The following is an 18,322-nucleotide window of genomic DNA, read 5'->3' on the forward strand; positions in this document are numbered from 1 at the left end:
ATTCAATTTCAATGTTAAAGCCATTCACACTGACAATGGTTCAGAATTTTTATCCATGAAAGAGTTTTTGCAAACTAATGGAATTGCACATCAACGATCCTGTGTTCACACTCCACAACAAAATGGAGTTGTTGAGCGCACACATCGTCACATTCTCAATGTTGCCCGCGCTCTACGTTTCCAAGCCAATTTACCTCTCAAATTTTGGGGGGAGTGTGTTTTAACTGCTGTCTATCTCATAAATCGTTTGCCCACTCCATTATTGTCCTATAAGTCCTCTTTTGAGTTGCTCTATCACCAGCCACCAACCTTTAACCATCTTAGAGTTTTTGGGTGCCTTTGTTATGCTACTGTGACTCATCCCCTACAAAAATTCGATGCTCGTGCCACACCTTGTATTTTTGTTGGCTATCCCATGGGACAAAAGGGCTACAAACTTTTTGGTCTGCACACCTCCAAATTTTTCGTCACTAGAGATGTTCAGTTCCATGAACATATTTTTCCTTTCTCCACTATCCCACCTTAACCTGCTTCCTCAACTCCTATTATTCCTAACCCAATTTTTGACATTCAACCACCACTTTCTATAAATCCCATTTCATCACCCAATGACATCACATGTCCACCTCCTGCCATCCCAATCCCAACTAGCATTAACACACCTACCCATGACGCCACATGTCCACCTCCTGATGCCTCCATTTTAGAACCTACCAGCATCACTCCTTCCTCTCCACAACCCCACCCCGCCACCACCAGTTAGGTGGTCCCCAACACTTCACCTATCTCCCATTCATTTAACCACACCTTGCCACTTCTTCATTTTCCATCCAAACCAACATTACTTAGTTCACCTCATTCATCTCCCATGGCTCCAACATGTCATTCCACTCATCCAAGGCAAGCTCCCACATGGCACCAACATTACCACATGTCCAACCATGCCTCTTCATCTGCCTGGTCGCCATCTGCTGTTATAGGTACAAAATACCCACTCTCTCATTTCTTTTCTTATTCTCGCATTTCATCACCCCATTATTCCTTTTTAGCTAACATTTCAGGCACCACTGAACCCACCAGTTATGCTCAAACTATCCTTGATCCCAATTGGCAGCAGGCCATGCAAACAGAATTAGATGCTTTGGCATAAAACAATACATGGACTCTTGTCCTGTTGCCACCTGGACACAAACTCATTGGTTGTAAATGGGTTTTCAAACTCAAATATAAATCTGATGGCACCATTGATTGTTACAAAGCCCGGCTTGTGGCCAAGGGCTACACACAGGTGGAAGGCATTGATTACCAGGAAACATTCTCTCCTACAGCCAAACTCACCACATTGCGTTGTCTTCTCACTGTTGCCGCTGCTCGTAATTGGTTCATCCATCAATTAGATGTTCAGAATGCCTTCCTCCATGGCGATTTGCATGAAGTCGTATACATGGACCTTCCTTAAGGTCTTCGCCGACAGGGGGAGAATATTGTATGTCGACTCAATAAGTCCCTTTATGGACTTAAACAGGCTTCCAAGAACTGGTTTTCTAAATTTTCTGGTGCTATTCAATAGGCAGGCTTTCAGCAGTCAAAATCCAATTACTCATTGTTCACCAAGGTTCGAAATAATTCTTTTACAACAATTCTTATTTATGTGGATGACATACTTCTCATAGGGAATGATTTGCAAGAAATGGAGCATCTCAAATCTTTTCTCCTCAAGCATTTTCGCATCAAGGACCTTGGTGATTTAAAATACTTCTTGGGTATTGAGTTCTCTCGTTCCAAGAAAGGTATTTACATGTCTCAAAGGAAATACGCTTTGGACATATTACAAGATGCAGGTCTCTTAGGCTCTCGCCCAGATAAGTTTCCAATGGAGCAAAATCTCATACTCACACCCATAGATGGAGCTTTACTCAATGATCCTATGAAATACCGACGGTTAGTGGGACGCTTGATCTACCTCACTGTAACAAGGCCCGACATAGTATATTCAGTTTGGACATTGAGTCAATTCATGCATGAGCCTAGAAAACCACATTGGGATGCAGCACTCCGTGTTCTCAGATTCATAAAAAATTCTCCAGGTCAAGGCTTATTATTTCCTGCATCAAACAATCTTGCTTTGAGAGCTTACTGTGATTCAGACCATGCCGGTTGTCGTACCACAAGACAATCTATCACAGGTTTTTGTATTTTTCTGGGAAATTCTCTCATCTCGTGGAAATCCAAAAAGCAACAACATGTTTCTCGTTCATCCGCAGAAGCAGAGTACCGAGCCATGGCTAACGCTTGTTTGGAACTCACTTGGCTACAATACATACTACATGATCTTGAGAGTCCCTCAGGTTAACTCGGCTCCATTATATTGTGACAATCAGGCTGCTTTATATATTGCTGCGAACCCTGTATTCCACGAGCGCACCAAACATATTGAGATTGATTGTCACATCGTTCGAGAAAAGCTGCTTGCCGGATTGATCACTCCTTCATATGTTCCTTACCACGCTCAATTAGCAGACATTTTTACGAAGCCTTTGGGAAAGAATGACTATACCAGATTAAGCAGCAAGTTGGGACTTCATGACATTCACTCTCCAACTTGAAGGGGAGTATTAGAATAATATATTGTAATTGATATTTTATTTTTGTAATATGTTAATTATAACCATACATAGAGTAGTTACTTGATATTGGTAGACAGATCCAAATCAATCCCTAGGATTGGGGATCACGCTACAGAGATTCTGGTAGTATATATTTTGCTTGTACTCTACTATTGACAATACAACAAAACCTATCAACCAAGCATTCTTTACAAAGCCACTTCCTAAATCTTTAACTCCATAGGATTTTATAATTTTGAAAACGAATAAACATATTTTCAAATATTTTCGGAAAGGTGCACGATACTCCTATATCCATATCAAAAGCGTATTGTACCCGTATCAGTGTATCGGAATATCGGATACGAGCATATCCATATCGGTGCACCATAGGCTATTATACTTGATGTCATGTGAAAACAAAATACTAACAACCGTGCAACTTACATGTCATGATCATACATAGTACGAACACGTAACCAAGATTGTCTCTGATTCATAAACTAAAAACAAAAGGAGAACCAACCAACAACCACTTCCAAAGCATCTACCCAACTGTTCATTAATTTCATATGACTTGTAAAGTAATCATGTAAATTGTATGCACCCTAATCTGTCAACTATAGGTGACGTCCATTCTCAAGTCCAAAGAACTAGTCAAAGAGAGACAACTTCGGCCAATATGCGAAGCTCCCGGCAGAAAATGCAAACTATGGGTCACGTCCGATTCCTGTGTGTCAATTAACGTTTCACACTTCTTTTTCTACGGCGCTTTAATTTCGATAACTTCCACCCTTTCATCATTTCTTTTTGTTAAAGATCCATTTGAATGAGTTACCAATCAAAGGAATGACCACACCAAGATATTGTCGGTTTTTCACAAGTGATATCCTATCCTAGTCAAGTTCGGAGAAAAAAATTCTGATATAAACCTTTTTCCTGTTTTGAAATTTGTATTATATGTGTAATTGTATATGTGTTTGGTTGCTCAAGCAGTTGCGATTAAGTGATCTTTTATTGTATCAAAATTGGATAAATAAGAGACTTGGTGAACAAAACAAAGGATTGCTATAGTGTTAAATTTGTGTTCACTTGGCACGTTAATGTTACATTGACGACACCATTATAAATGAGTCGGCAACTCACAAGATAATAACACGATCCATTAACACGAATTGCCATCAAATTTAGTAGTAAACACGATGGTCTATCAACAGAATCGAAACATCATTTATATGCAAGTAATACGTAATGAGGTCTAGTCCAGTGGAAAATGGTCTTAACAGATAGTGGTCCAAGTTCAACTCTTATAACATCTTGGCAGTATGAAAAAACCCCATTCCCCTTCTTAATTTGGCACAAAATAAAAATATGCAAGCAATACAATTATGGTGTGTTTACTAATCAAGGAATTGGAATTCGACTAAGGAAATGAATTCCAATTATGGAGGATTCGTATTTACTTTATATCAATGAATTAAAAAATAAGTGGGGCCCACACAAAATTAAGAATTGAATTTTTTTTATTTTGGAAGAATTTAATTCTTGGGTGGGAGGTGGTATTCTAATTTATAGGAATTCATCTTATTTATCCATTATATCCTCACACAATTTTTAAAATTCCAAATTTGCCATCTACTTCAACCCAACAATAAAGACATTTTAGTAATTAGTACCACTCTCCTCAATTCATATGGTTTAGTAAATAATTTTAATAGGAATATGAAATCTGATTCTCCTCAATCCATATGATATTAATTTTAATAGGAATCCGGAATCTAATTCTCCTCAATTCAATTCCTCATAATCCGATTACGGATTAGTAAACATATCATTATAATTAATTAATTAAAGAACTTCTCGAAAGTAAACTATCCCCTTCCTCCTCTTAGACCATGATTAGGTTGGTGGGAATTGGATGAACCGACCCAAGCTAGTTTGTGAGGCCATTAAAAATCAGTGTCTCTGCTTGTAGGGGGGAGAGGCTTATAGTTAATTTGGCTTGACTTTGAGCAGATAACCGCACAAACAATAAAAATCCCTGTACGGAGAAGAAATTTCTGGCCTGCGTTAAATAAAATTTCTTATTCAAGTCAACAAACCTTTCAAGCACTCATCATTTATGTATCTCTATCTTTGAACAAACTTTCCTCGTCACTTGGCTTATCTCCAGTTGCCTCCCCACTGCCCCTCCAACCACCGAACAAAACTTTTAATTCATTTCATTTCTATCAAACACTTTCTCTTCCCCTAAAAAAAAAAAAAAATGAAGTCCTGGCTTTTCTTCTCATCCCCTTTTGCCTTCATTGTTTTCATGAACATTCCTTTAGCCTCAAGCTTTGATGGGTACACAAGTTGTAGCAACAAGTTCAACTGTGGAGATATCACAAACGTTGGTTTTCCTTTCTGGGGATACGGCAGGCCAGAGAGTTGTGGCTATCCAGAACTGAAGCTCACATGTTCCGAGAATGTCACCGCTATAGGGATTATGGGGGTCCAATACAGAGTGTTGAAGATAAACCAAGAAGCTGAAGAAACACTCAAACTTGTGAGAGATGACTACTATGAGAAAATTTGTTCTCCACAGTTTGGGGACACCAAACTGAATTCCAATCTTTTCGAATATGTTTTAGGCTCTGTCGATGTTAAATTCCTGTATGATTGTACTTCACAAGGTGAGTTCAGTTGCCCCAAGGGTGAAACTTATGGTGATGTGGCCACCGTAATTGCAGCTTTTCCGGTGCCTCCCATGTGTAAATCAAATGTGGTGATTCGGATTCCGGACGCAATGAGTTTCAGAATCTTTAGTTCAAAGAATGTAACAGAACTTGAACAGGCAGTTAGAGAAGGATTTGAGGTGAAGTATAAGGTGGACAGTGCAAAATGTGATGAGTGTGTTGGTTCAAAGGGTGTCTGTGGTTATGATTGGGTTTTGAATGAGACTGTTTGCCATTGCGCGAATCAAAGTTCTGCGTCCCCGATTTGTTCTGCCACAGCAGAGGCCATAGACAATCCAGAATTGCCATCAGCTAAAGGTACGAGCTATGAACCCAAATAAATATGCTAGCAGGAGTGGTTTTTTGCATTTGAAGCTGAATTTCTTAGCTTTTGGCAATTGGGTTCCTCATATCAACTCATTTTTGGTAGTGTTCAACATGACTTCATTTTGTCCCATGGACTTGTGTGCAAGAGGACTGCAAAAATTTTGAGAATATTTTAGTCCCTTGACACTCTGACCATAAAAAAACCAAGTTAGTTCATTGTCAACTGTCTAAATTCAGCATAGCACACAAGGATTTTTAAACAACCATTTTAATCCTTTGGCAAAGATAGAAATATAATCATATTTAGGAATGATTTTGATGGATTGCCTTTTCTTTGGACTATATGAGACTTTTTACTCATTTACAATTAAGGGTGGATGAAACAGAAGTGTGGAGAGATAATTAAATGTTAATGTTCCATCACAATTTGGGGCCATATATATATTAGTGGCCAAAGTAGTGCTGAATTTTCTTTAAGTTAGATGGCTTGTCCCTTTCATATCTTAATCAGGTTGGTAGGAAGTTGGCCTTATTTTGTCACTATTAAGGAACACATTAGGGATTTGGTTAAAGATTTGCCTCATCTTTAACCAAAACCGTAACTTGCTAAAATCCTTCAAGCTAAAGGGACCTTTATTCGTCCCCGGTGCGTAGGGTGGTAGAGGGTGGAGGAGGGGTCACTCGGTTTGCCGCCAGTGCCTGGCCTCACGTCCTCCCTCTCCATTTGAGATGAAATGGTTGAGATATTTTTGAATGTTTGTTGCTCTGAGGTTATCCTTGTCCAACAAACAAGTCATGGAATCTTTTGTAACTATTACATTCTTCCTGCCATGTTCTTTGCATTGTACTTATTATAAGTCTTTTGCTAAAGGTCTTTGGTGGTACCTGTCCCAAAACTCCATCATCTATTGACTTTGTCTAGCTTCTGGAATAACATATTTTCCAGCCCTCATGAGAACACCTCCACATCATCTGAGTGGTTTAGGAAATTAATTAGAAATATAAACAAACATGGAAGTAGACTAATTAAAACTATTGCATGCCTTTTTGGGATTGGCTGGTGTGCCAAGAAATTCAAACAAGAATGAGAAAAGAAACAGAGAAAACGAGATAGGCTTCTGTTTCCCTTACCAAACTTCATTGAAATTTTCAAAGGCCGATAGCTTAAGACTTGGCACAACAACTATATTAAAATAAAACAGGACGCTTATTCCTTTTTCATTGCAATCCTTGAGCTTCCCCATTTCATTGATGCTTGAGTTTCCTTGTCCCTCACTCTGAGCTTTTTCCTCCAAAAACATGCATACCCTTCTGCTTCAATCGTTGTTTCCCTTGCTCTTGATCACTTCCTTTCTTTCGATCAACGTTGAGTTAAGTCTATGCCAGGACAATGAACAATATACAAACTGCAGCGAAGCTATTAACTGCGGTGGCATCGGAGGCATCTCATACCCCTTTTGGGGAGTAAACCGGGCTAATTACTGTGGTCTGCCGGGGTTCGAGGTCAAATGCCTAGAGAATGCCCCCATAATCAACATGTCGAATGTCAACTACAGAATTCTTAAAACGAACTCTAGTGCTCCCTCTGTTACAGTTGCTAGGCAGGACTATTGGGGAACTATCTGTCCTCAGACTTACGTCAACACCAGCATCAACTTCTCTCTGTTTAATTATCCTTCTGGGCTTACAAACCTGACCTTTTACTACGCGTGCAATTCAAACGTCCCGGGGCTGGAGGTTAACTTTACTTCCCAAGTTTGCAGTACGAACAACGGTGACATTGCTGTTTGGTATCTCACCCGGAGTCTCCCAGTTGATGTAGCTGCTCTTGTTACCCGCGCCTGTACAGCTGGGGTCAGTGTTCCGGTTTTTACGACAGCTGCTCAGGCTCTAGAGGCCAATCGAACAACTATCCAGGAAGCCGTAGAAGAGGGCTTTGAATTGGGATTGGAGATTGATAATGTTGAATGCAACAGTTGTGTGGAATCAGGAGGGAAGTGTGGGGTTAACGCTACTGGTGGATTCAGTTGCTTTTGCCTGGATCAGGCCTATGCAGCCGTATGTAATGCAACTGCACCCGGAGCACAAGGTACGTCTGTCCCTCGTCATTCTCTTATAAATTACAGACTAGGAAGATGTTAGGAGTTTTTGTGTCATTGAATTCCAGGATTGGTAGCATCCACTCTTTTTTTTTAATATTACAATTTAGATAGCTTCCTACGTGTGTGATTAGGCTCGTCTGTTAAAAGCCCGGATCGGAAATTGGGAATTGTGTCCTATATAGTCCATGTCCAAGTAGGAATAATCCATCTGCATGCAGAAGCAGAACATTGAAACTGCTGAGCTTCACAGCTACAATAATAGGTCTGCGACTATGTGAGAGATCATGTTGCTATGAGCTTCAGCAATTAAACTTGCATAGAAAATTTCTGTCAACCAATTGAACCTTAAGCCCTTAAGATTGTTCATGTTCTGGTCATTTTGATCCTTTGGCACAAGCATCAAGTTGGAAGTCCTGATGGTGCCAGAGTCAACCCTTTTTGTTGCTCTCCCTGGACTGCAAAACTGTGCCGTATTACATGCTCCAAGCAGCCTAAGAAATATAGCCACCAGACATCTTATACAATCCCATTGAAGTCGGTGTCAGTCGCCCTTTGTTGACTTTGATCATCCAACATGGAAATAAGATAGTTTTATTAATCTAAGTGCAGAGAGGTTTAGGTGCACAAATTCAAAACTTAGCTAATTTTCTATCAAGGTGTGCTGATTTGTTATACAACCAATACAAGTTTCGTGCTAAGACCGCCTGCAAAGTTGACCATAACTATGTTAGAGAGAGAGAGAGAGAGAGACTTGGTCACCCAAAAAAATTTCCATTGACTACAAGCACTCTTAACGTTCCACTAGAACCTTCTATTTTTAATATGTAAAAAATATAACATAAAAATAAGATTAATCCAACGTTAACTTCGTCACATCCCCACCCATTTGTCTTCACAGTCGTACTTTAGAGATGAAGGCATTCACATTCATCTTCTCTTCTTTCCACAACTTTGAATAGTATTCTCTCTCTCTCTCTCTCTCTCTCTCTAAAATGAATCTCTATCCCTTGCAAAAGATCTCTTTTCTCCTTGTGATCACAAGTACTATATGCCTATTGTATATTCCAAGATCTTTGGGTAAGGAGGATGATGAGCAATACCTCAACTGCAGCGCTTCGTTTCAATGCGCAAATATTCCGAATATTGGTTACCCTTTTTGGGGATCAAGCCGGCCCAATTATTGTGGCTTCCCGGAATTCAAGTTGAACTGCACCGGGGACGCCCCGGTGATCTCATTCCAGGATGAAGATTATCGAGTCCTGGATATCAACCAAAGTGCAAGTACTGTTAGAATCGCTAGGACAGACTACTGGAACAACGTTTGTCCTGTGTCACCTGGCAACACCACAATAGAAGTAAACCACGTAGAATATGCTTCAGATGTTCAAGAACTACTGCTGTTTTATGACTGCCCCCCACTCAATATTCCTCTTCCAATTCAGCTAACAAGTCAGTTCAACTGCAGCATAAACAGCACTGCCAATTACATCAATTACTTTGTCACACACAACCTCACGAATTCTGGGCTCACGAATATTAGTGGTACCTTTGGAACGTGCAACACGACTGTCACTGCCCGTGTTTCACAATCAGCGAGTGAAAATTTGGCGATGAATTCCACCAAGGACAATCTAGTTGCTGTTCTTGATTCTGGGTTTCGTTGAAATGGGATGCAAGTAATAACTTGTGTAAGCAATGTAACGGAACTGGTGGTCAGTGCGGGTACAATACATCTACATCTGAGTTCACCTGCTATTGCAAGGATGGACCTAATCCCTCAAACTGTGCAGGTATGCATGCGCTTGTAATCTTTTTGGTCTTAATTCCTTGTCTTTGGGGCTTTTTATCAAACACCTACATGTCACATGTGGGTCGTTTAGAATCTTTATGCTACTTTCAATCCCTTCACCATGGCAAACTCTCCTACTTAGCAACCAATGCCAAAGGGCTTTGGCTCAGGTTAGAGAGTTATATAGAAATCTAGCGTTTAGGCTAACTACTTCTTGATTCCTCTATGTTTTCTTTTAGTATATAGTCTGGTCTAGAAACAAGTGAGGGGCCAAAGCAAGATTGGGTTTTTGAGTTGGGTCTCAGAAGAAGATGAAGTTAGTTTTGATGGACAAATAGAATTTTCTTAGATGGGTGCAAGATTTGTGCCAGATTGAGTCCTTTTGCAGCTCCTGCTGCATCTTCTGGTACAAATTCAGAGACATTAGTGCAGAGTATGCAAACATAATACCAATTGTTCCATAAGGCACCATCGGAGCCCACTATTAAGTCCAAGCAATCACATATTGTTCCCTACTTATGATTAAGTCTAATACATCGGATGAAATAAGGCTGGATAAACTCATTTAGGTGTGAGATTTCAACTTAAAAGGCCTCGGTACAATTACCAACGTAGACAAATGTCCAACATTCAACTGGAGCAAAATTTTATGGGATTAGATTTTACAACCTTACCCCGCACAACTAAACGGGACCTTATTGTTTTGCTCAATTCTCTATCCTAGAGTTTAGTGATGTCAAATTATGTGTTCCTGCTTGCAATTCTCTATCCTGTGGTCTAAACTATGTGCTTTCCTAAACTTTGACCTATACCAAACATTTTCTGACTCCTACTCCTTTTCCATCCAAATTCCTTTCACATAGCCATGGAAAACCCATGCGGCATTCCATTGGAAACCGCAAGTTGGGTTCTTCTGGTCTTTTAATATCATCTCTCCAATTAGCTAGGCTGGCCATTTCCATGCCAAAACAAAACCAAATGATTCATACCACGTGTTATGCTTCATATGTTCTGACTTCTGAGTTATCTAGGCTGCTTTGACATTTACTATAATGACCTTATCTGAATTTAGAAGCTTGTATGAATTTGTTTAGCTTTTGGACTAGCTTTTGTCAAAGTAGTGTTTGAGGTTGAATGAAATCCATTTAATGAATCCATCTTGATAAAGATTGTTCTTTCATAATATACCTTTAGAATAGCTATAGTTCGTCAATAAAACAACGCTTTTCATTTCATGTGCGCGGTGGTTGGGCTTTTTTTATTATTAAATATATAGTATTGTAGGGACTGAAAATGTCTTATTCCATTTGCATGTGCTATCATGAATACTTTGTACCGAATTCATGTATTGAAATTAGGAATTTTGAGCGAAGATTTTACTAGTGTAGCTAGGTTCAAGTTGTAGCAGCCGTGTAATGTGTGTGAGTTTAACATATTATCATCCTTCCGAACAAAAAAAATCTTTAAAAAATATTAAAGAATCTTCAAACGAAAGTAAGTTATAATAATTTCTGCCTCAGAAAAAGGTGCTCTATAATTTGATATATTTACCCGAGATAAAGTTGGGGGGTAGTAGAAGTTTTCTACCTAAGAAAAACTTGCCCAAAAATTGTATGAGATTTTCTTCTTTTCACATTCAAAGCCCTCCTCCAATTCATCAACTACCCTTTCGAAAAATTGCTAGTTTGGAGCTCACACTGTTTGACTATACCTTTGAAGTTGACCACGAGTCTTACTCAATCTAATAAATAAATAATAAATAATCATTTTAATTCCTTGAATTACGAAAATACCCATACATTATTGAACAGAAAAAATTCATTAAAGTAAAAAAGATAGGGACGTATTTATTTGGTCAGCAGCCTCCAAAATATTCAAAAGCTGTGTGCAGTGTCCACCCACAACAGTCCAAGTCAACTAACGCCGCCCATATGATCAAACCAAAACCTCATTGCATTTCATCACTCAACTCTCTAAGCCACTTCCCGCCTCGCCCACCCCACACCCAAACGCCGTTGTTTTCCCGCCCTTCCCCAATGCACCCACTCTTCCTCCTCTTCTTCTTCTACTCCTTCGAGGTTACGAAGTCGTTTCCCTCGAATGCAAACCTCTCCAACTGCTCCCGGGCCTTCGACTGCGGCCCGCTTCGAAACCTCTCGTACCCGTTCGCCGGCGGGTCCCGCCCGGCCTACTGCGGCCCGCCGGAGTTCCATATCAACTGCGTCAACGACTCGCCGGAGCTGACCATCTTGTCGCTGAGTTACCGAGTTCTCCAACTCGACCCGGTTCGTCGGAATCTGAAGCTGGCCCGCTCAGACCTCTGGACCTCGACCTGCACAGACAAGGTCTTCAACTCAACTATGAAATCCGAGTTCTTCGCCTACAACGACAGCGACGACGTGGACGTGTCCATTTTCTACGGCTGCAATTCGACGATCACTACGCCGAAGCTCGCGAATTGGTTCCACTGCAACAACAATCGGGATTTCAACGACTCTTACTACTTGATCGGGCCGGTCCCGCTCGACCCGATTATGAGCACTTTCAAGTGTGAGATTGGAATTACGGTGCCGATTCTCAAAACCACGGCTGCGAAGCTCGTCGCCAATCGGTCGCTGTTTCAGGAAGCAATCAATGAAGGCTTCACTGTTAACTATACCAACCCTTATGATAATCAATGCGCTCAGTGTCTTGGTGTAAATGGGCTGTGTGGGTTTGACACGGGTTCGAGCGAACCCGTTTGCATTTGCGGCAATCGGGTTTGTGACCCAGCAGGTATTTTCAGCAGTCTTTGAAGTTTTTATTTTTTTTATTTTTTCCTCTCATGGGTTTTGTAGAATTTACTCATAGTAGTTTTGGGCAATTTTTAGGTAGTGTTTTGAGTGCTCAGTATCCAAAAATGGCTTCTTTGTCTTCTGGTTTTGTTACCTTACTTAACTCCTATGTTGATTTTGATGACACCAAACAGAGGAATAGCCTTTTGTGCACTGTTTTGCTATTAGTCCCTCTTTAGTAGACCATTGCACTACTTAACTAGTGTTAGGATCTCAACGTTTCATAGATTCATTTGCCTTGGCACATGAGTTTTTGGTTGCTTCGGTTTTTCAAACGGGCACCAGGTTCTAGCTGAAGACAGGACAAGTAGATGGCTAATGTGTACTGAGCATTCAACTAGATAGATGGCTGATTCCGTCCACTGCTCATCAATTTCCCGTAGATACGTTCACTTTGTTCTTAGAAGATAGAAGTTGTCACAAATTGTGATTTGTTTAGTGAGCTATAATGTAATGCTATCAGTTCCTTGTGCATATTGGAGAGAAAGAACAATGGCTTTCTCCATGTTTGGCCTGCTTTGTTTTCAGTGACATGCTATTTGTATCTGTAGCCTGATATGGGTAAGGGGTTTTCTTAGTTTTGATATTCATGGAAATTCCACAGGTTATTATAAGAGTAAACACAAGTACTATGAAGAGTTTGTTTTTCCTTTTTTTGTATTGAGAACTTTATAGTCCACAAAATATTTCTATATATGTTATACAATTTTCAACTAATGTTGCTTTATCTTTTGGCTGTTTCAGGAAAAAAGAAGGAAATAGCAATAGGTAATACTTCACTTCATTAATAACATATTGATGACATCATGGCAGAAAGAAGAAAATTTAAGCAATATTTGTTTCATCTTCAGGTCTTGCTGTAGGAGGTGCAATCCTTTTTGGAATTTTCATAGGATTCTATATATATTCTTTCATACAACGAAAGAAGAAGAAACTTGCTGCACTAGCTCAAAGCAAAGAGATTCCAACACCCCTCACGAGCAAAAGCGTTGCTACTCCCTCAACTAATCTCTCTCAATCTCAAAGCATCCCTTCGTATCCTTCCTTTACTTCAAAGTCAGACTATGATAAGGGGAGCACTTACTTTGGAGTTCAGGTCTTCAGCTATACTGAATTAGAGGAAGCCACTGAAAATTTCAATCCTGCTAAAGAACTTGGAGACGGAGGATTTGGCACTGTTTACTATGGTTTGAAAATACTTCCTTTTGCATCTCTACAAGTTACCAATTTCACTCACCAATAAATACTTGTTAATTCTGTTTTGTAATATTTTCTTTTAATTGCTTGATCAGGTAAGCTACAGGATGGCCGTGTAGTTGCAGTGAAGCGCCTTTACGAGAACAATTTCAAACGTGTGGAGCAGTTTATGAACGAGGTCGAGATCTTAACTCGTCTCGAACACCGGAACCTTGTCAAGCTGTATGGATGCACCTCAAGACGCAGCCGAGAACTCCTCCTTGTTTACGAGTATATTCCTAATGGAACAGTGGCTGACCATCTCCATGGGAAAAGAGTTGAATCCGGGTTTCTTAGTTGGCCTGTTCGATTGAGCATTGCCATAGAGACAGCTGATGCACTGGCTTTCCTTCACCGCAATGATGTAATACACCGTGATGTCAAGACCAACAATATTCTCATAGACAACGACTTTTGTGTGAAGGTCGCTGATTTTGGGCTCTCAAGATTGTTTCCCAACGATGTCACGCATGTTTCAACTGCTCCACAAGGGACCCCCGGCTATGTTGATCCTGAGTATTATCAATGCTATCAACTCACGGACAAGAGTGACGTATATAGCTTTGGCGTGGTCTTGATCGAGCTCATATCATCACTACAAGCAGTGGATACCAATAGGCACCGGCACGATATAAATTTGGCCAACATGGCTATCAACAAAATTCAAAATCATCTAGTGAATGAGTTGGTTGATCCTCTTCTTGAGTTCGAAACAAACCATGTTGTTAGGGGGATGGCAACAGCAGTGGCAGAATTGGCCTTCCGATGTTTGCAACAGGAGAGGGACATGAGGCCAACCATGGACGAAGTGTTAGATGGTTTGAGAGCAATCCAGAATGAAGATCTTGGTTCAGAAGACGGTCAAGCAGTTGTGCTGGATATCAGGGCGGATGACGTTGGACTCTTGAGGAACATGCCTCCCCCACTCTCACCAGACTCAGCCGGAACTGATAAATTGGTTAGCAGCTCTACCCCACCTAGTTCCTTTTAGCACTTCAGATTTCCATATCCTCCCACATCCTCCTCTTTTCTGCTTTTTGGTGAGCTTCAGCCTTCAGTTCTAAAATAGATGGTAAAAAGTATTGTATACTCATAATCAGATCCTCTGGACTGGATTCAAACTTCATTGTCTTTCTATATGCTTTGTTTTCTTTTGATGTTGATAGAAGATATACTAAAGTGGCATCACTATTTGATCCAAGCCAGCCAATGTACATAAATTAATGAAGCTGTCAGCACTTGGAATGTTTTTTTATGTACAAAACTACCTTCTTCTATTTTTCTTTTTCCTTTTTTTTTTTTTTTTTTTCCCTTATAATCAGTTTCAATATATCACAAACACATGGTTTTTTAGGTAAATCTTGACATTTAAAAATGAATTTTTTTTCCTCCTTTAATTTTTGTTCTTCAACTTAACAGGTTTATAAGAGATGGGACAAAACTATTTAACCCAACTGGTGATGGTGGAAGCTCAGACTCAGAGTTCAACAAAATCTCATGGTGGATTGATTTTGTAACTTTTAAGTTGTAAATGCAGGAAAGCACCATTGTCGTACGCGGATGGTGGACTAACTTTTGGTACAATACTTTCTTCGCTACAAGGCGCGGCAGAGATGGCCTTTGTTGTCACTACGTCACTACGATATTTTGGGTTTTGGTTTTGCCATTTTTTTTTTTCTATACAATTATGTATAATTATACAATTATTTATATATGCACAATCAACTTACAATTATTTGAGCATATCTATTTGAATAAAGCAACCAAAAAAAACATCATGTAAATATGCAATTATATTTTATCTTTGTATAGGCAAGTTCACTACTTCCCAAAGAGAAGAAGCCTACCATACTTCCTTTGCCTTCCTCAATTTTGTTGTATGAATTGACTAAGGACTCATTTGGGAGTGATTTTGAGAACCAAAATCACTTATGGGGGGAAGGTTTGAATTTAAGAAATTTATTAAGACACAATTTAGAATGGTTTAGCAAGTTTAGGACTCCAAATTTAGAATTTAGGGTTTATGGCGGATCAACGCTAAAAATTAAATATATTTATATTAGCTTTAGTCATGTCGAGTTGGATGTATAACGGTTTGACACGAAAATAGACATCTATTAACCAATCATTGTTAATTTTCGAAACATGTTTAATACGATAGTGACACTTTCTTTGTGAAAGTTAATTTTATTTTTTAAAATTCTAAAGCTTATAAATTCATCTTTTATTAATATTCTTTTTAATAATATGCGTGGACATTTGTTTTGTAAGGCAGTACAAATAAGTTTCTAGTGCATTAAAAGATATATATTTTTAATACATTTTGTCAACACAGTAAAAAAAAAGTAAATACGACATGAAATTATTAGTAAATGCGCTATTAATTTGTGTTTATATATTTCGACACGATGAGTTAATATTTGGGTCTTAAGGAAAACGCGTGACATTACTGATTGGTTGAGATCCAACAATAGCGAAATTCGGTTTCCAACTCTCCTTTCGTCATCATTAACCAAAAGCAAGACTTAAAAACAAACAAGAATATCAAAATCAATTCAACAAATCCGTCCCCAAAATAAGAACAAAATTCTTGGCTTCAGCCGACTCATCTGTTCTAAGATTCCAATCAACAAGCAAACATCCCCTCAAAGGCCGCCACGTGGAAGCATAGATGGCCTGCAAGCCAAATAGCCCCAAGAAGAAGCCAAAGAGTCCAAGAGGCCCATGACCGAAAGCAAAAGTTACACAAGACAGAAGAATCCATAAAGCCGTTTCCTTCTTCCTCTTGTTCACTCATTTGTTTCTCCAGAGCCCCACCCTCCAATATCAAATTCCAGTTCTTCTCTTTTCTCTCTTCTCTCTTCTCTCTTCTCTATCTCTACCCAATAAAATATTAAAATATTCTTAAAAAGAACGCATTTTTCAGCTCCACTTGCTCACTCCGAACAGTGAATAAAGCAATCCCATCCTGATCCTCCCATGGCCTCCTCAGATCAGATCTCGCCTTCTCTCTCCAATTAACAACGAATTTACACTAAAACTTCTCCAAATTCATGGCGACCTTGCAGAAATTCAAGCTCTTAGCCACCCAATGCGCCGTAGCCGGAAGCCCCACCCGGAGTCCATCCGCTAGCCCAGTCATTCACCTCCGCCGCCGCAAAACCCTAAGAATGTTCCTCTCCCGCACCGACCGCCGCCGATTTACTAGCCGAAGCAACTCCGACCCTCCAGTAATCAACGGCGACGACGAAGACGACGACGATGATCGGCCGCAGAAGAGCAAGGAGGTCGCGAAGGTTCGGCACAAGCTTAAGGACCTCTTCGTCTCCTCGCCGCCTTTAGAAGATAGGGTTTCGGATAGGAGCCGAGGAATTGAACAAGAAGAAGAGCGAGGGTTGTTGTCGGCGACCGGAAGTGTCGGTGGTGTCGGTTCTGGTGGCTTCGCGAGCCGGCGCGGTGCAGGCATGTCGCTTCGGCCACTAGCGGCGTCGTTTCGATGTAGATTACTGAAACGAGCTTGGCGGCCTGTGCTCGTCACCATCCCCGAGTAGGCGTTCTCAATTTTCTGTGGATGCACGGATAATTCCAAAATTTTAATTATTTTTTTCTTTTTTGGTTCTTGGAAATATTAATTTTTGCTACTCTCGGAGTGTAATTTTAGATTAGAAATATAAATAAATAAAATAACTAATGGGATTATAATATTATTTTGGCGCCGTTTGTTGCTTACGTGCGCCGGGTGTCGCTAGCGCACTGATCACGACGTAACGGGCCTTAGAGTTAGAGCATCTCTAACGGCCTTTGCTTTGCGACGAAACTGACCACAGAACGTGAGAGCAGCAGCGGCGTATTTTATCAGCTAGATTCGGATGTACGTTTAGATCTTATTATTAAAAGCATGGTAGGTTGTGGGATTTTCTGTAGGAACAACAGTCTTTCTTAATTCCAGACGAAAAAAAAAAGCAATCTTTCTTCATATTTTTTAAATGTGCTGATTAAACCTAACAAAAGTAAATGAACGTGTTAGTTAAATGAAATTTGACGGTGGGTGGGGTTGGGTCATTGAAGATGATGGGGACAAAGTTCGGCAAAAATGGATACGAATATTGTGCATTAATCTCGGGTAGAGGGTTTGCACACAAATATTTATTGAGTGTTTAAAAGTTTTGAACCATGTGAATAGAGGTGGAAGAACGCAACCAATTGAGTTATAACCCACTAACATTATGCAAGTGAAAGAACTCGATCAATTGAGTTATAAGTCACTGGCATTATATATCAAAACTTTATACCAAGGGAACGGGACCCAACACTACACTAGTGGGCTATTATAGAAGCTATAGAGCATAATAATGCACGGCTTACTCTTTCTTGGTTGTGCTTCAAATCCTTTCACGCTTACGAAATCTGTAATCATGATTTACAACACAAATACACAATCTAACCATATTTTTATTTTGTTTGGATCTCAAACAGAAAGATCTAGATTTTATGATTTTTTTTGGGTTCGAAATCTAGATTTTATGATGAACTGATTTGTTTGGATTCAAGACCATATGTTTGAGCACTGACCATTGTTTTTTAAAGTACTTTTTTTCCTTGGGCTTGATGGAGTGATATGAATAGATTTGTTTTTGGATGATCTTCTTGTTGGATTACATACTAATTCAGTATTGCGCATGCCATCTTGAGAATAATTTCACTAATGAGC

The 18,322-nt window shown here is 39.8% G+C and overlaps 3 protein-coding genes and 1 pseudogene across 6 annotated transcripts; all 4 read left to right on the plus strand.

Moving 5' to 3' along the window:
• Window positions 1-4,631: 4,631 nt before the first annotated feature.
• Window positions 4,632-5,664, plus strand: LOC148917603 (LEAF RUST 10 DISEASE-RESISTANCE LOCUS RECEPTOR-LIKE PROTEIN KINASE-like 2.4). The gene has a single exon (XM_089049871.1). It carries the CDS (start codon window positions 4,873-4,875, stop codon window positions 5,662-5,664), a length of 792 nt encoding a protein of 263 aa, XP_088905997.1. The 5' UTR covers window positions 4,632-4,872.
• Window positions 5,665-6,726: 1,062 nt separating this feature from the next.
• Window positions 6,727-15,346, plus strand: LOC103328636 (LEAF RUST 10 DISEASE-RESISTANCE LOCUS RECEPTOR-LIKE PROTEIN KINASE-like 1.3). 4 transcript variants are annotated; one of them, XM_089050176.1, is made up of 5 exons: window positions 11,132-12,316; window positions 13,120-13,143; window positions 13,227-13,562; window positions 13,668-14,569; window positions 15,031-15,346. In XM_089050176.1, exons 1-5 carry the CDS (start codon window positions 11,473-11,475, stop codon window positions 15,058-15,060), a joined length of 2,136 nt encoding a protein of 711 aa, XP_088906302.1. In that variant the 5' UTR covers window positions 11,132-11,472; the 3' UTR covers window positions 15,061-15,346. The 4 variants fall into 4 exon arrangements, with proteins under 4 accessions (XP_008229261.2, XP_008229259.2, XP_088906302.1 ...); XM_008231039.3 differs by lacking the exons at window positions 11,132-12,316; window positions 15,031-15,346 and adding an exon at window positions 6,727-7,739 and having other exon boundaries at window positions 13,668-14,888; XM_008231037.3 differs by lacking the exons at window positions 11,132-12,316; window positions 15,031-15,346 and adding an exon at window positions 9,423-9,542 and having other exon boundaries at window positions 13,668-14,888.
• Window positions 8,745-9,736, plus strand: LOC148917604 (LEAF RUST 10 DISEASE-RESISTANCE LOCUS RECEPTOR-LIKE PROTEIN KINASE-like 2.7; annotated as a pseudogene).
• Window positions 15,347-16,281: 935 nt separating the features above from the next.
• On the plus strand, window positions 16,282-17,315 carry LOC103328676 (50S ribosomal-like protein). Its single transcript, XM_089051419.1, has one exon. The coding sequence runs from the start codon at window positions 16,665-16,667 to the stop codon at window positions 17,160-17,162; it is 498 nt and encodes a 165-aa protein (XP_088907545.1). The 5' UTR covers window positions 16,282-16,664; the 3' UTR covers window positions 17,163-17,315.
• The last annotated feature ends 1,007 nt before the right edge of the window (window positions 17,316-18,322 follow it).

Source organism: Prunus mume, linkage group LG4, assembly GCF_029339155.1.
Source record: "Prunus mume cultivar Tortuosa linkage group LG4, ASM2933915v1, whole genome shotgun sequence".
NCBI lineage: Eukaryota > Viridiplantae > Streptophyta > Magnoliopsida > Rosales > Rosaceae > Prunus > Prunus mume.